General features: G+C 33.1%; 1 protein-coding gene across 1 annotated transcript; it reads left to right on the forward strand.

Moving 5' to 3' along the window:
• The first annotated feature begins 18 nt into the window (after positions 1 to 18).
• LOC144959827 (G protein-coupled receptor 137Ba-like) lies at positions 19 to 13,963 on the forward strand. Its single transcript, XM_078892608.1, has 7 exons — positions 19 to 995; positions 4,828 to 4,871; positions 6,123 to 6,360; positions 8,268 to 8,414; positions 8,899 to 9,030; positions 9,838 to 9,956; positions 10,855 to 13,963. The coding sequence occupies exons 1-7, from the start codon at positions 438 to 440 to the stop codon at positions 11,036 to 11,038; spliced, it is 1,422 nt and encodes a 473-aa protein (XP_078748734.1). The 5' UTR covers positions 19 to 437; the 3' UTR covers positions 11,039 to 13,963.
• Positions 13,964 to 22,226: the final 8,263 nt, after the last annotated feature.

A 22,226-nucleotide genomic window follows, 5' to 3' on the forward strand; every position in this document is an offset into this window, starting at 1 on the left:
TCAGTTGGCAGGGTGACTGTAATAGATCTAGACTTGCAATGTAATAGTTGCGTCGGCTGCTGAAGTAAGCCACCTTTGTCAACAAAAAAATGTTACGTACAAATAATGTTTAATTCGCGGGAACACAAGATAATGTCATGAAAAAGTACACCTTCATATTGATACCAAATGCATTGCATGCACTATGCCACTTTTGAGTGATTGTGAAGTAGATCTGTACTGTAATGAAATGTGACGACATAGAGTTGAAGTTGAAGGTTTTATTATTTTTCTGTTTTGTGTTACGTTAAACGAGCTGAGTGCTATATTTCCTATTCATGATTGACTGTTTTGTGAGTACTAATACCATTCATAGAGGACCATCAATTATCATGTCTTATATTTTCGTGGCAGGCACGTAACTTATACTTGTACTTGTACAAAAATTATAATAAAATATGAGGTCACTAGAAAATGGTGCAGTACCACGTCCAACTATACACTATTCTTCACACACCAGGCCATGGGATGTGCAAAAGATGACAGCTACAAACCAGCTTTCAATTGATGGACCTTTGACTCATCATTTACTCCTAGACCCTTCCTATGCTATTCGTGGAGTGTCGTCTCCTCCTCCTGAAGGGGCGGCAGAGAATCTGGATTTGAATGAAAATGAAGTTCAAGCAGCCATTCCATCACTGAATCCGAGTCTTCCTTCCACTGTCCAACTGAGTCTAACCATTACTTACACTGTTGTGTTTAGTTTAATTTTTATTTTAGTTTACATCCAGTTATGGATGATTTGGTACTACCGCCATAAACGACTAAGCCACCAGACGCTTTTCCTGTCACTATGCCTAATTTGGGCTGGTCTAAGAACATCTCTATTTTCATTTTACTTTCAAAATTGTAAGGAAGCAAACAATTTGGATACGCCAGTTTACTGGCTACTGTATTGCCTCCCAGTATGTCTACAGTTTTCGATGCTTTGTTTACTTTTACATTTTTATGCTCAGGTAAGTCAGACTGTAATATATGATTAGGTCCCATATCATTTTATACTATTTTTGAAAATCCGGCAGACACAGCATTCTTAAGAATTTCAAGTAGGTACCTTTATTCAATCCATACATTCTGACCTAAAACTTATTTGGTCTTTTTTTTTTAAAGAATAAGAGGGCTGTCCGCATTATAAAAAGATTTGACACAGTCCCTCGGATGTCATTTATTGATATATTAGAACAGTTTTAATTCGAGATTATTAATTTTAAAGATTATAAAGGTTATTAAACAATGACATTGTGTGCTGAATGAAACTTGGCTTGGACTTTCTATCGTATTCAGAAGATATAAGGGAAAGCATTATCTTGATTATGGGATTAACAGTTTATTTAAAGAAGGTTTAAAAACCTGGATCAGTTTTGTCAATCGTAACCAAATATTTAATGATTTAATTCTCTAAATGGGGAAAAAATCTTCTTAATAGATTTACTTTCTTTGAATACAGAACACTGAGAATATTTTTTTTAAAGATAACAATGACAATGATAATAGATAAGAGTAACATCTAGAAACTCATACAGACAATAAGTGGTAAAAATGATAAGACATTTATGGTTGGGGAAATCGTAGAATTAGATTCTGTTACATGTTGAGCATATGAAGAGCTATGTGCTAAAAATATTTATATGTCACAGGAAGTTAGTTTTGAGAAAATAGAAAATATAGTTTGGATTCTGCAATAGAGAGTATTAAAAAAATATCAAATAGGAGTCGTCGATTATGCATATCCTGAAAATAATTGGTGAGTTAAAACTAAGGTGATTATGCTTTAAGTTTATCACTGATTAGCTGAAAAAGTCATGAAAATTTGACACAAGTACTTTTATTACTGGGTCTTCACGTGGTTTTAGAATGTTAAAGACACTTGGGATGAGTCAATGCCCAGGGACCATAAAAATCGATTAAAAGAATGGCACCCAAAATACCCTTGTCCATCTTTTCTGTTGTTATCTCGCCTCCTGGATGGAAGGTGTGAAATAATAAAAGGTCCATGTTGTATTTTAATATTAAGTGGTGAACTAATGGGCCATCTTTGTATTAAGGCTAAGATAATCACAACTCAACAAGACAGATTTTTTCCCCAGCATTTCAAAGATAGAGACACAATTTCTCCTCTTGTTGGTGTTTTTCAAAAGAGCATCCAAACCAGAGAACAAACCAAGAGTTTTTTCTGATTAGCTTGGATTTCTAGGCTAAACTTTACTTGTTAATCTTAGGCATTTGGAACTTGGTTAAACAGAACGAGTGTTTTATAATCTATTTCTTTTTGGGTTGCTTGATGGACTTGATTTTAAAAAGCCGAGAAAGGTCTTTTCTACCATAATAGTCTGCTCAATATTTCTTTACTCTCTCTCTCTCTCTCTCTCTCTCTCTCTCTCTCTCTCTCTCTTTCTCTCTCTCTCTCTCTCTCTCTCTTTTCTCTCTCTTTTCTCTCTCCCTCTCTGCTTTAGTTAGATAACTCACACATATATTGCACATTTGTTTGTTTTGTTTTAGTATTTTGTCATGGATTATTGAATAGCCTAATTTGATTAGCACTCTCTCTAGAATATTCTTTTTGAGGTAGTAGCAAATAATTGTAACTTTCTGTTTCACGTCACATAATGTCCAGTTCCATGTGCCGGTTGGCTAAAATACTGGACCCCTTTTGATAACCTTGGTCATCTTTTTGAGTTGAAAAAAACAAACCACAATAACTTGTGTATCTGTAATGCTTTAAAATGACATCTCAGTTGTAACAGAGATTTCACCACATGTAATTTATTTATATAAATTGCAAAATAACAACTGGGGTAAAATATTTTACAAAATAGAATTAAATCTCACAATACAGTACTACATAATAGGAATTAAAGATTAAATTGTGATAATTCAAATTATGACTACTGATCATATCTTGGTGTCGAGTAATTTTTGTTGTAGTCTTTCAGGCATAAAGTTCATAGAGCCGGAGTTTAATCCAGTTTCCATAGCATTAAATTGACAATAGAAATTGCTTGCTATCTTTAGATAGGATGCTAGTTTATGGTAAAGTACTTTCCATTAGATCTAACAGAACCATACACCCAATCAATGCTTGGAGGCATTTAATTTCATACAGTACATATCATCCATCGAACATCCTTTTTTTTTATCATTCTGACTACATCCATCACTGCCAATAGCCTGGCTCTCATCACATCTGCATCAGGTAATGTGAAAACCAGAGTTGGTAATCATTATCGTTATCGCCCATCTGGTCACTGACTAAGCTCAACTTCACTTTGCTTTGTCACAAAAATGACTATGTGCCACTGAGTCTTTGAAATCATAAATAGTAGATATGGTAGTAGTAGTAGTAGTAGTAGTAGTAGTAGTAGTAGTAGTAGTAGTAGTAGTAGTAGTAGTAGTAGTAGTAGTAGTAGTAGTAGTAGTAGTCATTAGCAGCAGTAATCAGTAACAGAAATAGCATTAGAAATTGGAATGTAATTAGTATTACATATTTTGTGGCAGAAGTATAATCGAATAATTGTTATATATGCTATGATATGTGTAAGGCTGAACAATTAACACGCCACATTAAATTGACTGTTCATAAAAGATAAGACACAGCATTGGTGTAATCAAGTAAATGCATATTAAGGATTTAGTCATAGTCATGTTAGTATCAAACAATCACTAGCTAACCTTGGAAATATCATATATCTCAAATCAAATCATCAGGAATGTGTCTTTAACAAGCCAATTTGAACGCATAAAATGACCCACCTCATTCATTATGTTCCACTATCATCAATTATCTTGCTCACCTCCTCCTCTTCTTCCTCTTACCTTTCTTCATGAGAGAGAGAGAGAGAGAGAGAGAGAGAGAGAGAGAGAGAGAGAGAGAGAGAGAGAGAGAGAGAGAGAGAGAGATTGGTTGGTTTATGTGTGTAGTGTTTTTGTTTGTGTGTTGTTGGATTTCTTTAAAGAGCTGTAACATAACAATAATTGCCTCCTGTTGCAATAAAGATTATTATTATTATTATTATTATTATTATTATTATTATTATTATTATTATTATTATTATTATTATTATTATTATTATCATTATTATTATTATTATTATTATTATTTATCCTCTCCTTAGCTTTTCTCTTCTCTTTCACAGCCAACTCTTGTTGGTGCTGAGCACTGCGTTATGTTAAATGCTATTGTATTGTTCTAAAACTGTTATGTTGTTAAAGCTTATGCAATGGTAGATGTTTTACAAAAACTTACATATCATTTTTTTTCGTAGTGTTTATCTTATCAGTGACCTTATCTTTTTGCAACAGATAAGATAAGTGTGATTCATTTGTTAAAACAACCGTTTTTGTAAATACACGCATAATGACCCTTACTTTCATTTTATGTATCCAGTCTAAATAACTGAAAATATTTGCTTCTAATTGAATGAAATATAGACAATTCAATCTTTCAAGAAAATGCATGTGGCTTAATGATGTTATCTGAAAATTGTCTTAATAAAGTGTATAAATCATTCATTCCTTTAATGTATGTTAAGTCTGATATTGTAGAATTAGTGTCTTTTGCATTGGATAAAACTAAGGGAAGAATCATCGACAAAACATATTTTCAACCATAGCATGGCAACTTTGCTTTTACTTTAACATGGTTAAGCCATTAAAAATAGTTAAAAATATTCTATTGTTGCATTTACAACAATGTTATCAATGAAAGAAATTGTTAAATATTGTGATTAGTGCATCATGAATTTGGACTCTAGTTCAAAAGTTTACCATCATATTCACCATTTTTTCCAGGTCTTTTTCAAGACAAGGGCTCGATATGAAACAGCACATTATAAGTAAGTTGGATTTTCAATCTAAATTCTTTGATAAGTGGGTAAGGTCACGAAATGAATAAGCTGACAGGGCGGCATTATGTTATGTTCACGCAGATCATGTGATAAGAGAATTTTTAAGACAATTAAGCTGGGGGTTGGGTTTTTTTTCAGAATGAATGAAAGAAAATTCTACACATTGACAAATATGCTCTCACAATATTAACACTTCTCACTATATTTTCACTTATTTCCACTATCTTTAATTTTATTGAGTTGAACAAAGTACTGAAAAACAATTAACATTTAAAGGAATTAAAAAAAAAAATCAATGTCCTTTTTTAACTTTCATGAATATCAAACATTTTCATGTTCAAATCAATTTTCGTCATCTGGTTTACATTGGCAATATACAGTGGAACCTCCCGATTACGACACCTCCGAATAGCGACAACCTCCTGATAACTACATTGACCCCTGGTCCCGATTTTTTTTCTATTTTTAAGATCAGTAAAAAAAAACCTCCAAATAACGACGCACTTTTTGATAAAACCTCCGAATAATGACAGCATTTGGCGATTTTCGGCAGTTTTCGTAGATATCTGATACTATAAATACCGAGTATGAGTACTCAAAGTTTATAAAACTTTTGCCATGCAACATGACAGCGGTGCGTAATTATTTGACATGCTCATCCCAATGGAGGACAAAGTATCTGCTATCATTTCCAGTGCCAAACGTCAAACAGTGATAGAGGATTATTTCAAGCGAAATAAGTCCATAACAAAATAACAAGGATGATGAACCTTATTTTACATTTTTAATGGATAGAGAGAAACAAAAATAAAAGTAAAAAAAAAAACAAAAAAAAAACAAACAAACAAAAATAAAAATAAAAAATAAAAAAATAAATAAAACATTTTTAATGCGCCCATGTGTTCCGTTGTATTCAAACAGCTGTTCACATGCCGGTCCCCAGCCCGGATGTGGCGTGGTTAATAAAAACTGGTCCCGCAGGCCTTACTACGCCCACTTTGTCCACCATCTTGGAAACCTCTAAATAACGACACCTCCGGATAACGACATAAAAACTCAGTCCCATGGCATGTTGTTATTGGGAGGTTCCACTGTACATTATTTGACCAGGGCTACCCACTGTGCCATGATATATTTTAATGCAAGTTTTACATGCAACAAAAATTTAATGATAATTTAATAATATGAATTTCAATACAAACATTTTATTATTAGTTCCATACTATCTTCCCTTTCCAGGTATCCCTTGCGGATATTTTTGAGCTTCTCTGTCCTCACATTCATGGCAATAAACCTTGCCTGTGCAATCCTCACAAAGCAGTATGAAAACAGAGAAATGGCTTCCGTGCCTCTGTATCTCCTGTATGTGCGAGTCAGTCTAAATGAGTCCATGTTTCTCATTTACGGCATTCTGATGTCTGTCTGTATTTATAAGATGGCCAAGACACCAGCATCCCGTTCTATCCTTGAGGCAAAGGTATGATTGAGTTTTTAAAAACTTGTATTGATCTTCAAGAAATAAGGAATTAAATTCACCACTCTGGCTTAAATGTAAGGGTCATTGCTCATAAAACGCTTTTTGAGATGCTTTGGTATGGAAAGCATCTTACAAATTTAAATCAGGAGAAGGGTTATTATAATAATAATAATAATAATAATAATAATAATAATAATAATAATAATAAATAATAATAATAATAATAATAATAATAATAATAATAATAACAATAATAATCATTTTGTTAATAAATATTATTATTATTATTATTATTATTATTATTATTATTATTATTATTATTATTATTATTAAAGTCACAGTTTCTGACATTTTTAATGTGTGTACGCCATCGTTTCCCATGATCTGAAACCAGATATTTCAAATTTTATTCATATATATATATATTAACCAGGGTTATGAAACCAGTGAAGGTTTTAATATAATAATGTTTTTAGGACCCTTTTGCAATGACCTCGACTAAGGATTTTTAACTTGGTTGCTTTGTGACTCAAATACTCTTAGACTTGTGCTACTGGGCCCTAAATAAAGATGTTGACTGAGAAAACTATATACTTCAGACGATCATGATGATGATGATATAATAACAACAACAATTTATATACTAATGGAGCTAAGATTACATGTTCTCAAAAAAATATTAATCAGGACACGGAAAAAAAAAACAACTCTTACCAGTTTTGAAATTGCCTAGTCATATTTTGCATAGTTGGTGTTTTATGTTTTATAATATTTTCCTTGACAAATATTTTTGAAACAGAACACAGACAGGGCAGTTTCCTAAAAAAAATTTTAGTCAAAGAAAAAATTATATCGGGAAGTCAAATGAAACACGCTGCTGTTCATTGTGTAAAGCATGGTATTCGAGCATTGTGTACTCAACCACCAGCATCGTAATCGCGACATTGCTTGTGGTAGCAATAGTAATACTAATGATATCAATAATAATAATGATGATAATAATAAAAATAATAATAATAATAATAATAATAATAATAATGATGATGATAATATATATATAATAATAATAATAATAATAATAATAATAATAATAATAATAATAATACAGTAATAATAATAATAATAATAATAATAATAACAATAATAATAGCAATAATATTAATAATAACAATAATAATAGCAATAATAATAATAATAAAAATAATAATAATAATAATAATAATAATAATAATAATAATAATAATAATAATAATAATAATATAATAATAATAATAATAATAATAATAACATATAATAGATAATAATAATAATAATAATAATAATAAAATAAATAATAATAATAATAATAATAATAATAATAATAATAATAATAATAATAATAGTTATAATAATAATGATAAAATAAGAAGAAGACGAAGAATCGAAATTACAGTTTCTTTTTAAATGACATTTAGGATCATTTCAAACTTTTTTAGAAATGTACCAATAGAAACCATAAATTAAATCAAATTTTCCTGTTTAACAAATAAAAACAGAGCAATAATAAACAATATTGCAGATGAACTTCATAGATACCAATGAAAATTATTCACATAACTAAAATTTATAAATCCAAAACAAATATTAAAATCACTCACAATATTAGTAAATAATAAATAACATAGATACAAAACAATTTTAATTGCATTTAGGAAACAACATAAACACCAACAAATATGCAATCAGTAACACTGCGAGTATATAACATAGATATAAAACAAATTACAATTCAATTACATTAGAGGAAATAATATAAATTAACAATCAATCACAGTGTCAACATATGGAACTTATCAAAATTCAATACTGACAGCTCTAGGATTTATAAACATATTATTTAACACTGTGATATTTGATATCCATAACAGGGTACAACTGTGAACAAGGCTGTGATCGCCACTTTGCTTATCTTCTTCCTGTTTTTATCACGCACAATCTACAACCTTATTTCCATATGCCCATGCGCAATGAAGACACCTAATTTTGGTTATGAGTGGATCAACGTCAGTGATCAGGTTTGTTAATTTTTTTTCTGGGAGGGGGGGGATTGTGTGTTGTTTTATTTTTTCTATTTTTTTTTATTGTTTTTTTTTTTGTTGTTGTTTTTTTTGTTTATTGTCTCTGCATGTTGAAGTGCTACAAGATATTTATCTAGAATCTCTATTTTTTTATAATTTGAAATTGCAAGGAACCAGAACCATTTCTGATGTGAATCACAGTATATAAATTGTAAGTGTAACTTCTTTGATTGAAGGGAAAAAAGTGCTTGAATGCATGTAGTTGAGTTTGTGTCCCTTTATTCAATATATTGTAGTCTTTGGACTAAACTATTAACCCTTTATTGTTCGTTGACTTCAAGAATACGGTGACATATTTTTATTTTGCTATATCTAGATGGATCATTTACATTCCTGCCAATAAATATATCTAGAAATCATGGAGTTTATTTCTCATGTGTAATTCTTTTGGAATAAATTTTGGAAACACATTCTTTCACAGGCTGACTCTGTAGACCATCTAGGAGAGAGCATGGGCTACGTCTCCTTTGGAGTTGTTCTCTTTGTTTGGGAAGTACTTCCAATTTCTATTGTCATCGTCCTTTTCAGAGTGAAACGACATCAAACAGGACAGGTGACTTATGTAGATTAATATGTGTAATGTTGTAATGTATATATTTCATATATACTCAAGCCAAAACTCTGCAAGTGGGGCTAAATTGTTTCATAAATATTTTTCGAAGAATCTGCTTTAATTTGACTGACTTTTGCTTGTGACAGCTAGTATGGAATGTTAATTTTTTACTTGAACAAATTTTAATCAATTCACTTTAAACAAAAACAATTTGAGTGAATATATTTTAAAAGTCATGGGAAAAACATTTTCATGCATTTTCATTCTTTTTTTACAATTCAAAGGGATGCATGAATTTGGGTTTTATAGTAATGGTAATTATAACATGACAATGAAAAAATACAAATGAGTATGAAGTTTGTAAATGAAGCAAGCTCATCGTAAAATATTGTTGCATTAGAGTGTGCAACTTTGTGGCACTGGGTTTTAAGGGCAAATTAGAAATAGAGCTAGCCATCCTCTGCTGCCTCCTAAACATTATCTTTATTATTATTATTATTATTATTATTATTATTATTATTATTATTATTATTATTATTATTATTATTATTATTATTATTATTATTATTATTATTATTATTATTATTATTATTATTGTTGTTGTTGTTGTTGTTATTATTATTATCAGTAATAGTAGTAGGTTGTCCTCGTAGTGATTTTTATTATTATTTATTATTATTATTATTATTATTATTATTATTATTATTATTAATATTATTATTATTATTATTATTAATTATTATTGTTATCACTATTATTATTACTATTGGTAAAGGCATTGAAATAATGATTGCTATCTCGTTTTAGGTCTTGACTGATTTCTCCTCTCAAAGTCATGGATCAAGGGTGTTTTACTTTGACAATCCAAGGCGGTATGATAGTGAAGATGACCTCTCATCTCATGGTGCCTCAGTTCATCACCAACAGTAAGTCATGATTTTTGTCGTTTTCACTTTTCACTATTATCACTTTTTTTTACCTTCATGTCACTTTTTGTAATGAACAGTTTTTTTTCTTACATTGTAGTCCTCTGTTTCTTGTGTGATTTTATGTTATCTAATTAATGTTAATATATATTTTATCATATATTTGACAAATTGAATTTTTTGTAACGAAATCACTGATTCCAATATAACAAAGAAAGTATTGGACTGGAACCCTCAGGACAGAAGGTCAAGGGGAAAGCCATGGAGAACATGGAGAAGGAGTTAAAGAAGCTGATATACGGAGAAGTGATAAGACATGGAATGAGATAAAGCAAGTTAACTCAAGATAGAGAGGGATGGAATCTATATCCTGACTCAGGTTATCGTGATGATTTTATTGAAAAATCAGATTTGTTTCGTCAAATCCCATCAAAAACAGATGCCATCATTTTTAGCACAAAAGTTATGTCTCAACCTTCTGGTTAGTGAGTTTGACAATGAGGTAGAATACTTGCATTGAATCAATACCAGGTAGTAGTTTCTCTCATTATTTTGAATACAGTCAATTTCGTAGGATTTATATAAACCAATTTCTGCTCTTAACATTGGAAAATAATTCTACGATAAGTGAGCGAAATATATAAGATATTAAATGCAGGAAATATCCCTCCCTGCCCAAGAAAAGCTCATTGGAGTCCTCTTATGAAGTCAAAAAATGTATTGTTAAGAGGAGAGAAAGAGGGAGGGGGGGGGGGGGGAGAGTTGATGAATGGATGTCTTTCTATGATAATTGTAATGGTTTTATCCAAAAATTATCATAATCATTATCATCATTGTTCTCATCACTACGTGGTCACGTGGGCTTATCAATCTTCTTATATATTTTTCAAACTCTAAGGTACGATTCAACTCAGAGTATTTCAAGATTATCAAGAGAAGATAGCATGCATTCAGAGCAAAGCCAATGGAGCCCTGCATCATCTGTTCCTTCAATACACGGAAGTCATCCACGTCATGTGACTTCTCCAAGCAGGATTCAAGTTGTGAATACACATGGCACCATCAACGGTAGTGTCCCTTAGATTGAAGGGAGGATTTTCTTTAAAGTGCATATTACAAATGTTGTTGCTTGTAACTGGGGAATTTAATTTTAAAACGATGGTAAAGTTTTGTAAGCCTATGGAAAATCAATAAAGACATATAATGAGGACCATTCAACTTGCATTCACTCTGTTGATAGAGATAATACCCAAAACATTCACAATTCTCATCTTCTTTGTTAAATGAAGCTTACATTTAGCTGCATAATTGTTTCTGTTTACTTTATTTTTTAGAAAGGTTAGGGGAAAAGGAGCCAGTTGATATTTATGGACAGGAAAGAATTTGGAGATAAATGAGAAAAGCAAAGAAAAGGCAATTGCAAAACTATGAGTAGAGCCAGATCTCTTTCCTTTTCAAATTGCTCCTGAGTTGCTTTTTTATAAAATCAGGTCTGGATTTATTCTGGAATTCATGGTCAAATGTAATCAGATTTTTGTTTTATTAAAATTTTAGCAAATTGTCTTTTATTATACAAGAAAAATGAATGGTAATGGCACCACTTATTTCAGTTAACAACGCTTTAGGTTCAAGGAAAAAGCTGCCATCTTTAGGTGTATACTTTATCAACGAATTCAATATGCAATTGTTATCATCAGCTCTGTTCTCTGCAAACATAAGTTATTGTACCATGTATAACATTATTGTGTGGTTCGATAGCCTAGTTCACAAGCCGAGAACATCTTATCTAATGTGCAACTATTAGCCAACATCTCCTTACCTCACATTACACTTAATAGTAAATTCCCCTTCGAGTCGAATGTGATGCCTGAGATTGGTTGGGGTTTTCTTTCCTTCTTATCTGTGTCCCAGTCATTTATTTTACTTTTTTAGATAGGAAGGCCCAAAACATTGATGACATGGGTCGCTGGAAATTGCTTATAAATGTCCCACCTGAAATGAACTTTTCTATCTGATAGCTGTTGGCAGACAGAGACAAAGGGTGTGTCACTTCACTTAAAAATTCCTGCCAGGTGGGTAAATACTATCGTATAAATATGAGTTGCATATCGTATAAATATGAGTTGATGTGCTGACTGCTGGATGACCCATTGTGCTTTCTGTTGTAGCACCATGACTTATCAGCTTTAATGACTTTGGCAATCGTGAGAGCTATCCAACATTTAGTGGTAGGTTGTTAGAGTAATTGGGGGTCTGGATTGCTCAGTTGGTAGATCACTTGCTTCAGGCGCATACGGACCAAGATCTCAGGTGCAGTTGAGATTTTTTCTGACCCCCATGTCTACCCAGCAGTTAATGGATAGCTGAGTCTTTTAGATTTGTCAGAAAGTACTTTGCGATAGACTAGCATCCTATCCAAAGGATAGCAAGCAATTGCTATTGTCCGTTTCACACTATAGAACCTGGGATAAACTCCATGGGCCCAATGGCTCTGAAGGACTACTTTTTGTTAGAGTAATAGATTTAAATGAAAAAGGATGATAATGAATGCATGGTTTTGATTGTGTATTACATCATGTACACTAAACAACTAATAATCAACAGCTAGATATCATTATTTACATTTTTTTCGTTTCCTATGGCAATTTTCTACTTCTTATGGTTAAAAGGACTTTCATGAACAAGTATGTCCTCTTCAAACAAGATGGACGTAATGAGGAGTGTTTGCTGTCTTCATTGATTACACATGCGACAATTTGCCATGCTCTCTATCTATGTTCTCCATCAAGCATCTCCTTGCATGCTTAACAGGGATAAAGCTTGCAGGTCATAAACAAATGTACAGTATGAAATGAATTTTGTTCAGGATGCGCAGTTCCTTCCATACTTTTCCCACTTAATAATTTGACTGCCTAGATTGTACTGCCATTTTGACATCTCTCTTTTTCTTCTCTTAGTTTTTTTTAATGTTTTACTATATCTTTTTGATTTTAGACATATTTTTTTTATATACCCTCTTTCTTTTGAAGGGGTCTGGATACACAGCAATGACATGTGATATCTGATTACTAATATTGCTTTTTAAAAGGGGTTGTTTTGGGTTTGTTTGTTTTTTTCAACCACCATATTCTGCAAATGCTTATGCTATCATTCCAATGTGTTTCCAAAACTTAATCATTTCAAATATTATATTTTGCCATTTTAAAGGAATATTGTATATTATTATTGTGGTATGATGGGCAATGTGTGAGAGAGAGAGAGAGAGAGAGAGAGAGAGAGAGAGAGAGAGAGAGAGAGAGAGAGAGAGAGAGAGAGAGAGAGAGAGAGAGAGAGAGAAAGCATTTGATTCAGTTTCTTGAGCCCAGGACCCATGTTTAACATAACATCGCAAATCTTACCCGACATTTTACAAAGCACTAACTCACAACGTAAAATGCAAGCCTCTAAATATTATTTTTGTTCTAATTGTCCTTGTGACTAAAGTCTTTTACCCCATACTCGGATTGTACTTATCTGCAGATCTGATAACCCAAGCTGTTATGGGCTCATGGTTGTATTGGAATTACTCTCAAACCAACATAAGATATTGTCCATGACAACAAATCGAGCTTGTAATTGCGTTTGACTATCAGACCTGCATATATGTACATATTGCCCATACTCATTATTGAGAGGTTGATGATAAAGCATAATGTAAATTATTTATTCTTTTTACAAAACTTTTTGTTTTGTATAAAAATTTCAAGTCTTTCATAATACAAAATAAAGAAACATACATTTTAATATTTGGTAAGGCATCGTATGTTGGGTATTTCAAATTTAAGAAAAGGAATGTGTCGGTTTTTAGTTGTATATAATATTTCTGTTGTTATCCTTGTATGGTTTATAATTATATTGGTAACTCTTCCTACTTTACTATGTTTCATCAATATTTATTTCTCAAATAATGGTCCATGTTTAAGAATACAAATTGAGGCAGACCACAACATGAGCTGCGTTAATAACAATATATTATAAAAAGATGTTTATAATGTTGTTGTTTTTTTTTTTTGTTTGTTTTGTTGGGGGGTTTTTATTTGGGGGGGGGGGGGGTATTGTTTGAGGGTCTGGGTTTTTTTTTTGTTTTTGTTTTTTTAATGTTTAGCTTTTGTTTTTCTTTTTATTGTTTTGTTGTTTTTTGTTTTGTTTCTCTTTTTTTTCCTTTTATTATTTTTTAATAACCTTTTTAAATTGTATCTAACCCCTTTTATATTAATAAGTCTTAAACTTAATTATTTTTTGTTGACTCTTTTTACTTTTTTTTTTTTTACCAGCACAAGATAAAAATGGGATATTTCAGACATTAATTTGTGCTAAAGTGTTTTTAATATATTTTTTTATGTATCCGTTAATTAATATTATTATTTTATTTTTATATTTGTAGTCCTCCCTCTTAGTACGTCAATTGATTCTACTTTTCTGATATCTGAAACTCCACAAATTGTTAAACAGTTTTCATTCTTGAAAAAATTCTGATGCATTATTTGCTATTACACTTTTAACCCTTCTCTCTCTCTTTCACTCTTTCTCTCTCTTTCTGTCTCCCTCCCTCTCTCTCTCTTTCTCTCTCCTCTCTCTCTCTCTCTCTCTCGCTCTCTCTCTCTCTCTCTCTCTCTCTCTCTCTCTCTCTCTCTCTCTCTCTCCCCTACCCCTCCCTCCCTCCCTTCATTTGTAAAGGAAGGGGGGGGGGGGGGGAGGTTTCATTTTAGTCCATCAATTGCCCGCGTAGTTTCCTTTTAGCTGGATGGGGTCCTCTGACTTCCCATGTTGGGCAGAGAGACCACATCTTCTAATCCCCATATTTTTCCTTTTCCATGTCACTCCGTCTTTGTTCTGGTTTTAGATTGCTCAGATTTTTTCTCCTGTACTTGAAAGGGATCCTTAGCTGGGTGGGAAGCAGTTAAATGAGTAGTTCCTTTTGAGAGATGATTTTTTTTTGCCCATTCATTGTAAATCATCTCTCTTTTATGTACTACTAGAGTTATTAATATTCAATATATTGTACTTTGTATGAATTTGAGTGTATCTTTCATAGCTGGATCCTTTGCTTGGCCCTGGATGGGTCTTCTAGGTAATGTCAAAATAGGCACATTGATGGATTGCTCATGGAATTTTGTTCCCTATTTGAACACCCCTCCCTTTGTCTTACTTCTTCTTTGATGCTTAAAACTTCAGTTCTGCAACTTTCCCCCTATCATCTTCCTTTGTACTGGTGCTGAAATGACCAAAAAGTATCACAAGTGCTGTAAAACTTCTAAAAACAAAACCAAAACAAAACATGTTCCCTCTAAGAGGGGGAGAGAGCGTTGTTCTATAGAAAGCAGTAAAAACATGATTGCTAATATTGTTCAGCATTTATTTTTATGTCTTTTTTATTTGAATAATTTACCACTAACTTGATTTTACCTTCAAAATACTTAGCTTATTACATATACTTATCTTTAAAATGTTTATGTACAGTACAAGAATTAAAGACAATTAAAACATTGATTTTGTCGTGTAGAGGTAGTAATATGGTCTTGATGCACATGGTAATAACTTAGTAGTTTTCATTTAAATATAGAGTTTATATGCTAAGGCAACATTATAGATTTAATTTTTTATTACCTCACAGAAAATGAAACAAGAATGATACGAACTGTTAGGTTTATATGGGGGGGGGGGGGGGCAGAGAAAGCCCCGAAATTGATACCAGTCTCTTTGCAGCTTGTGAAGTGAATGCTATATCAACTAAGCTATCCGGACACCTGATTTTCAGGTTTTGTGTTAATCTTACAATGGATCAAATAGAGGAAATCAGATCACGACTTTTAAAAATAAAAACTTATGTTTTGACTGCTGCTTAATAATGTTATTTCAGACAACAACTTTATAACAATGGACATGAAACATTTATTCACCATTGATTTACCATTTACAAGTCCCTTATAGCTTAGCTATGCCATTGAGGCCGATGGAACCAAACTTTATCATGTCACATTAATAATTAGAGGGGGGGGGGGGGGATCCTGACCTCCCATAGTGGGCAGGGAGGCCCTTACTGTGTCTTCTATCCCCCTATATCTGTTTTTCAACATGCTCTCTGTTTTTGTCTTGGAATGAGATTACTTGGTTTTGTCCTGGCCCTGGCCAGATACCTGGTTGGGAGGGAAACAGTCAAATGTATAGTTGGGGTTTGGGAGATGATATTTTTTGTCTTGTAAATCATCTGTCTGTTGTGCACTGTATTATATTAAATATCACATATTTATGATTTGTAAACATTTGAGTGTGTTCCTATGGTGGGGACCTGTGCATGAGTCAGGATGAGACATTGAGGTGACCTCAAACTAAGTACATCATTGTGTGCTCTTGGAATCTGCATGTTTCCTATTTGAACCAGTTCCCCTTTGACTTACTTTTTCTTGGGTGTTTTAATTGTAATTCTAGAACTTTTGACTATCCCATTTTCTTCCTTTTTACTGGCGTTTATATGACATAAATGTGTTGCAAGTGGCGTAAAACCCTTAAAAACAAACAAACAACAGCTTCTATTTTGATATGACGCTATTCTATCACGGTGCTAAATCGAACAGACTGCTGGGTGGAAGAGAAGTTCTAAGGGAAAAAAATCTATTGTAAACAATTCCAGTATTCTGCCAACTGATCTTTGCATCCAATACATTGAGTGCTGCTGTAAATTCTTATCATTATCTAATCATGTTTTTTTTTAACACGGCATAATCTTTGAGTGTTTGCCCAGTTAGTAAAATTTTATTTTACGTATTGGAGCCTAAATCATCAATCATCTGAATCTTAAATTGTATATTTGTATCATATGTAGCATATCCAGCATATCTTCTCTCACATATGATAAATGCCTGTTATTTATTTATTTATTTATTTTGTTATTCTGTTTTTGTTTTAGCAAATCATGATAGTATGTATATTTTCTGATTTTCTTGCTTCAAAGCTGTGACCTTCTCAGCTGTGACCTTCTCAGCTGTGAACTGAGTGGATTCGGTTTCCTCTCCCATCCGTGGTGCTCCCAGTCTGACCTCTCATCTCTGATTGACCTAAAAGAATACCTGGTCATTGATTCTGTATTGCTATCCTTGTTTGTTAGCAGTGCGATTATTACCTTTACTGGGTTTATTTTTTATGAAAAGACGATGCCGCACCACAAAATGGTAAAGCACATATTGTATCCAGTAAACCAATTGATGTATTAAGAATTGCGATTTTTAATGACACTGTTAAGTAGAGACATGCATCTCTAGACTCTTAATTTTCAGGATCCAGTAAAAATGCTGCAGGTAGATTTGAAAATGAAGGTTCAAGCCCTTTTGCAACATTCACATTTTGTAAAGGCTTTTAAATCATGAAGGAAATTTAGGGACATCGGGGAGAAACAGAGCCCTCACAAAATGTATGGTTGTATAGATTTGACTTTGTAATATTGCATCATGACATTTAAACTTAGTAAGAAAGAGGAGAAACTTGTTGACCAAATTTGAGGTTGTGATTGTTGTGATTTTGCTATCTACGTTTGTACATTGGAATTAAATGTATAATATATACTTATGCATTCCCCCTGACCATACACAATGATCAAAGAAAAGCAATCTATTTTTTTTTCTACTAGGTATGCAGAGAGATGAAACATTTTTATATAAAAGGATCCCACAATTTCAAAATGATTGCCGGTTTGTTTGTTCCGGAGAGGGGGGGGGGGGGGAGGGGGGGTTTGCCCTTTTTTTTTCTCAAGGTCGTTAAACATGACTTGTTACCTTCTTCTAAAATGAAATTCTTAAGATTTCATACTGAATCATTATCATTGTTTAAATCAGGGTTTAATTTTCCTCGATCAAATTTTTATTTCATACATTATTTTTGGTAAGGCATAAATCCTTTTTCATTTTGGTTTCATTTTCCGATTATGTATATTTTCTCATTTTAAAAGTGACAGTGCGTTTTCTTTGATCACCCTGCTCTATCAAATTATTAATTGATATTTATCAAAACCATTGTTTGCCACCCTTTGTTTACAATAGCTGCCTAGTTGTACTGCTGTTTATTTTTATAATTGTTTTTTGTTGTTTTTTTATTTGTTTTGTTTTCGTTTTTGCTTGTGTTTTGTTTTTAATACTTTGGGTGTGAAAATGCCGAAAAAGGGAAAACCTCATCGCGAAATTTTATCTTTTGTTACTTTGATTTTTATATTGATTTTGTTACATGCGTGCTCACTATGAGTGAGAGCATCTCTCTTCAATGTAATATGTATATTCTTTATAAAGACAATCAAGATATTACAGAGGCATTGTAGACTCTTTTCTTTCTTGGTAGGAAAACTTTGATAAAACAAAAACTGAAACAAAACTTGATATTACTGTTTTCTTCTTTCTTTTTTGTTTTGTTTGTTTTGATGGCTGGTAGATGCTACTGCAGGAACTTTTGTCAACTTCAAGTAGCTTTATGGTATAGTCCTAAAATAATACATCCAAAGTTTTTATCAAAGCCATTTCTGAGATCCTTTGACGGGGAAAAGGCAGTCATGTGAACATATTTTTTTTCTTTTGGAGAATGTTTTTTTTTTTCATGTAAATGACCTGTGTGTTTGTATGTATGTGCTCATTCATTCACAGCTCTGTGTGTTGTGTGTGTGTGTCAGAGAGAGAGAGTATATCTTCAGTGTTAGTGGTGGAATTCTTTTTATAGCAGGAAAAATATGATGTTCTTGGGCTATGTATGTGGATTCTCATATGGATTTGTCTCTCTTCTGGAATTAGACCATTTGGTTTTATTTGGCCCTGTCAGTTATTTGCTGAGATGGAATCCTCAGATGGGTTTATTGTTGTGAAAGATTTTTTACTGCCGCACTTGTAGGTCAATTGAGCGTAAAAAAAGATGATGAAATTGCCAATAGATTTAAATCAAAGTAAAGCACAAAAGACAAAGAGAGACTACTTCAACAGAAATTGGAAATAGATCCAAGAGCAAAATACCTTTTTAGCTTTTCTGAAATTATCTACAAGTTCCACACTGATACAGCCATAGGATTTCTGCCAAAAGTGACGCACTCAGATGGTTGCAAAATAATCATTATAGTAAAATCCGAACACTAACATAACCAATAATGGAGATGATTTTCAAGATAAAAAAAAGATTAATGCATGTATTTCCCTCAGCACAAGATCCATGCAGGGTTTAGGCAAGACCAAGTGGTCCCCTCCCAGATTAAAGACACACAATCACATATAGAGGAAAATATTTAGGTGATATTAAGAAGACTTGAAATGATGATGAAGCTACTGGTCCAGAGATGATTTACAAGGAAAAAAACATCTCCCAAAACTAACTATACATTTGACTGTTTCCCTCTCAGCCAGGGTATCCAGCCAGGACCATGTGGCCAATTTTCTACTGATCGAAGAGGAATGAGTTTGAAACTACTTTTTTTTAGTAGTGGTTGATGGCTCAGTGCAAGTGCATACTCTCGACGCTACAGTGGAACTCATGTACAACGGGAATGGTAGAACTAACAAAAAATATCTGATGTAGCCGAGTCCCGTTATATCCATACATCCAGAATTTGAAGGGAAGCAATACTGAGGGAAATATAGAAATAAAAAACACCTAAAAATCATGAGGAACACATTTTGAGTTACCTCCCTAAGTACCTCCTTAATTGAATAAATCAGACGTTGTTATTGTGACCTCCACTTACTTCGGGGGGACCACTGTGTGAGGTTCCTGATCAAATGTATAGTTAGTTTTGGGATATGTTTTTTTTTTCCTTGTAAATCATCTTTCTGTACTGTATTATGTTTTGTTTACGTATTTTATATAATTTGGTTGGGGTTCCATACCTCCCATACTGGGTGGGGTTCCCTACCTCCACAGTGGGCAGGGAGGTACTTACCGTGTCTTCTATCCCCGTATATCTGTTTTTCAACTTGCTTTCTGTCTTTGTCTTGGTGTGAGATTGCTCGGTTTTGTCCCGACCCTGGCCGGAGTCCTTGACTGGGAGGGAAACAGTCAAATGCATAGTTATTGTTTTGGGAGATGATATTTTTTTCCTTGTAAATCATCTCTCTGTTATGTGTTATTATATTTGTTATTTTTAATGTATAATGCAAGCATTTGAGTGTATTCCTCTTTGTTGGATTTTGTGCTTGTGCCTGGATGAGACTTATAGGTGATCTCAAACTAAGTACATTGGTGGTATGCTCTTGGAATCTACATCTGATCCCTATTCGTTCCCAGTTCCCCCTATGTCTTACTTTTTCTTGGGTGCTTTAATTGTAATTCTAGAACTTTTTACTATCCCATTTTTTTTCCTTTTTACTGGCGCTGATATGACCTTAATGTGTTGCAAGCGCCGTAAAACCCTTAAAAACAAAAACAACAATACCTCCCATAGTGGGCAGGGGAGTATATACTGTGTCTTCTATCCCCTTATATCTGTTTTCCAACATGCTTTCTGTCTTTGTCTTGGAATGAGATTACTTGGTTTTGTCCTGGCCCTGGTCGGAGTCTCTGCTGGGAGGGAAACAGTCAAATACATAGTTATTGTTTTGAGAGATGATATTATTTTCCTTGTAAATCATCTCTCTGTTATGTATTATTATATTTGTTATTTTTAATGTATAATGTAAGCATTTGAGTGTATTCCTCTTTCTTGGATTTTGTGCTTTTGTCCGGATGAAACTTATAAGTGATCTCAAACTAAGTACATTGGTGGTATGCTCTTGGAATCTACATCTGATCCATATTTGTTCCCAGTTCCCCTTTGTCTTACTTTCTCTTGGGTGCTTTAATTGTAATTCTAGAACTTGTTACTATCCCATTTTCTTCCTTTTTACTGGCGCTGATATAACCTAAATGTGTTGCAAGCGCCGTAAAACCCTTAAAAACAAAACAAACAACATATATAATTTGTAAACATTTGAGTGTATTCCTCTTAATTGAGACCTGTGCCTGTGTATGGATGAGACTTTTAGGTGATCTCAAACTAAGTACTTTGATAATGTGCTCTTGGAATTTACATCTGTTTCCTATTTGAACCAATTCCCCTTTGTCTTACCTTTTCTTGGGTGCCTTTAATTGTAATTCTATAACTTTTTACTATCCCATTTTCTTCCTTTTTTACTGGCGCTTAATGTGATGCAAGCGCCGTAAAACCCTTAAAAACTAAAAACAAACTTCAGGACCATAGCAAAATAGAGACTCGGTGGCTAAGTTCAGGACACAAGGCGGGTTGGAACAATGCAATATACCAATTCCAAATTGGGAACAATTGAATAGAATCACCTGACTCTTAACAGGCTAGATGTGTTTTGTAGTTTTTAAATTTTCAACATTTATTATTCCCTTTTTGGATTACTATAATTTCGTTGTGACATTGGACTATATTACAGACAATTTCTTGGTTTGTTGTTTTCAATCCGTATGTATATCACCACTTATTTAATTGGTTTATTAAACATTTTGTTCTTTGGTTGCAACTGGGACAACGGAGGAGGACATAATAATAGATCCTTTGTCTTCTACCCATGAGAGGGGGAAGCTTTCTGATCCAAATGTCTTCTACCCACAAGAGGGGGAAGCTTTCTTATCCCAAAGATAAAGAGGGATATGAAAATAAATGAAGGCGAAGACGAAAATGGGGTCCTCACTTTCAAATAGCACAGAGACCTGTGGAGAGGAAAGACAATTGGGGATTAATAGTAGATGGGTGCAAGAATTTGACTCAAGTGCTATTACAAGGACAAAAACTGGGTGGGGTTCCTGGCCTCCCATAGTGGGCAGGGAGGCACTTATTGTGTCTTCTATCCCCTTATATCTGTCAACCAACTCACTCTGACTTTGTCTTGGAATGAGATTACTTGGTTTTGTCGGCTGCGAGGGAAACAGTTAAATGTATAGTTAGTTTTGGGAGATGCTATTTTTTTCCTTGTAAATCATCTCTCTGTTATGTACTGTATTATTTTTCCTGTTACGTTTGTATGCTTTGTAAACAGTTGAGTGTGTTCTTCTTGGCGGAGACCTGTGCTTGTGTCTGGATGAGACATTGAGTGATCTCAAACTAAGTACACTGATAGTGTGCTCTTGGAATCTACATCTGTTCCCCTTGTGAACCAATTCCCATATGTCTGCCTTATTCTTGGATGTTTTAATTGTAATTCTGGAACTTTTTACTATCCCATTTTCTTCCTTTTTACTGGCGCTGATATGATCTAAATGTGTTGC

Source organism: Berghia stephanieae, chromosome 1 (genome assembly GCF_034508935.2).
Source record: "Berghia stephanieae isolate SIO BIC M18660-M18661 chromosome 1, UCSD_Bste_1.3, whole genome shotgun sequence".
Taxonomy (NCBI): domain Eukaryota; kingdom Metazoa; phylum Mollusca; class Gastropoda; order Nudibranchia; family Aeolidiidae; genus Berghia; species Berghia stephanieae.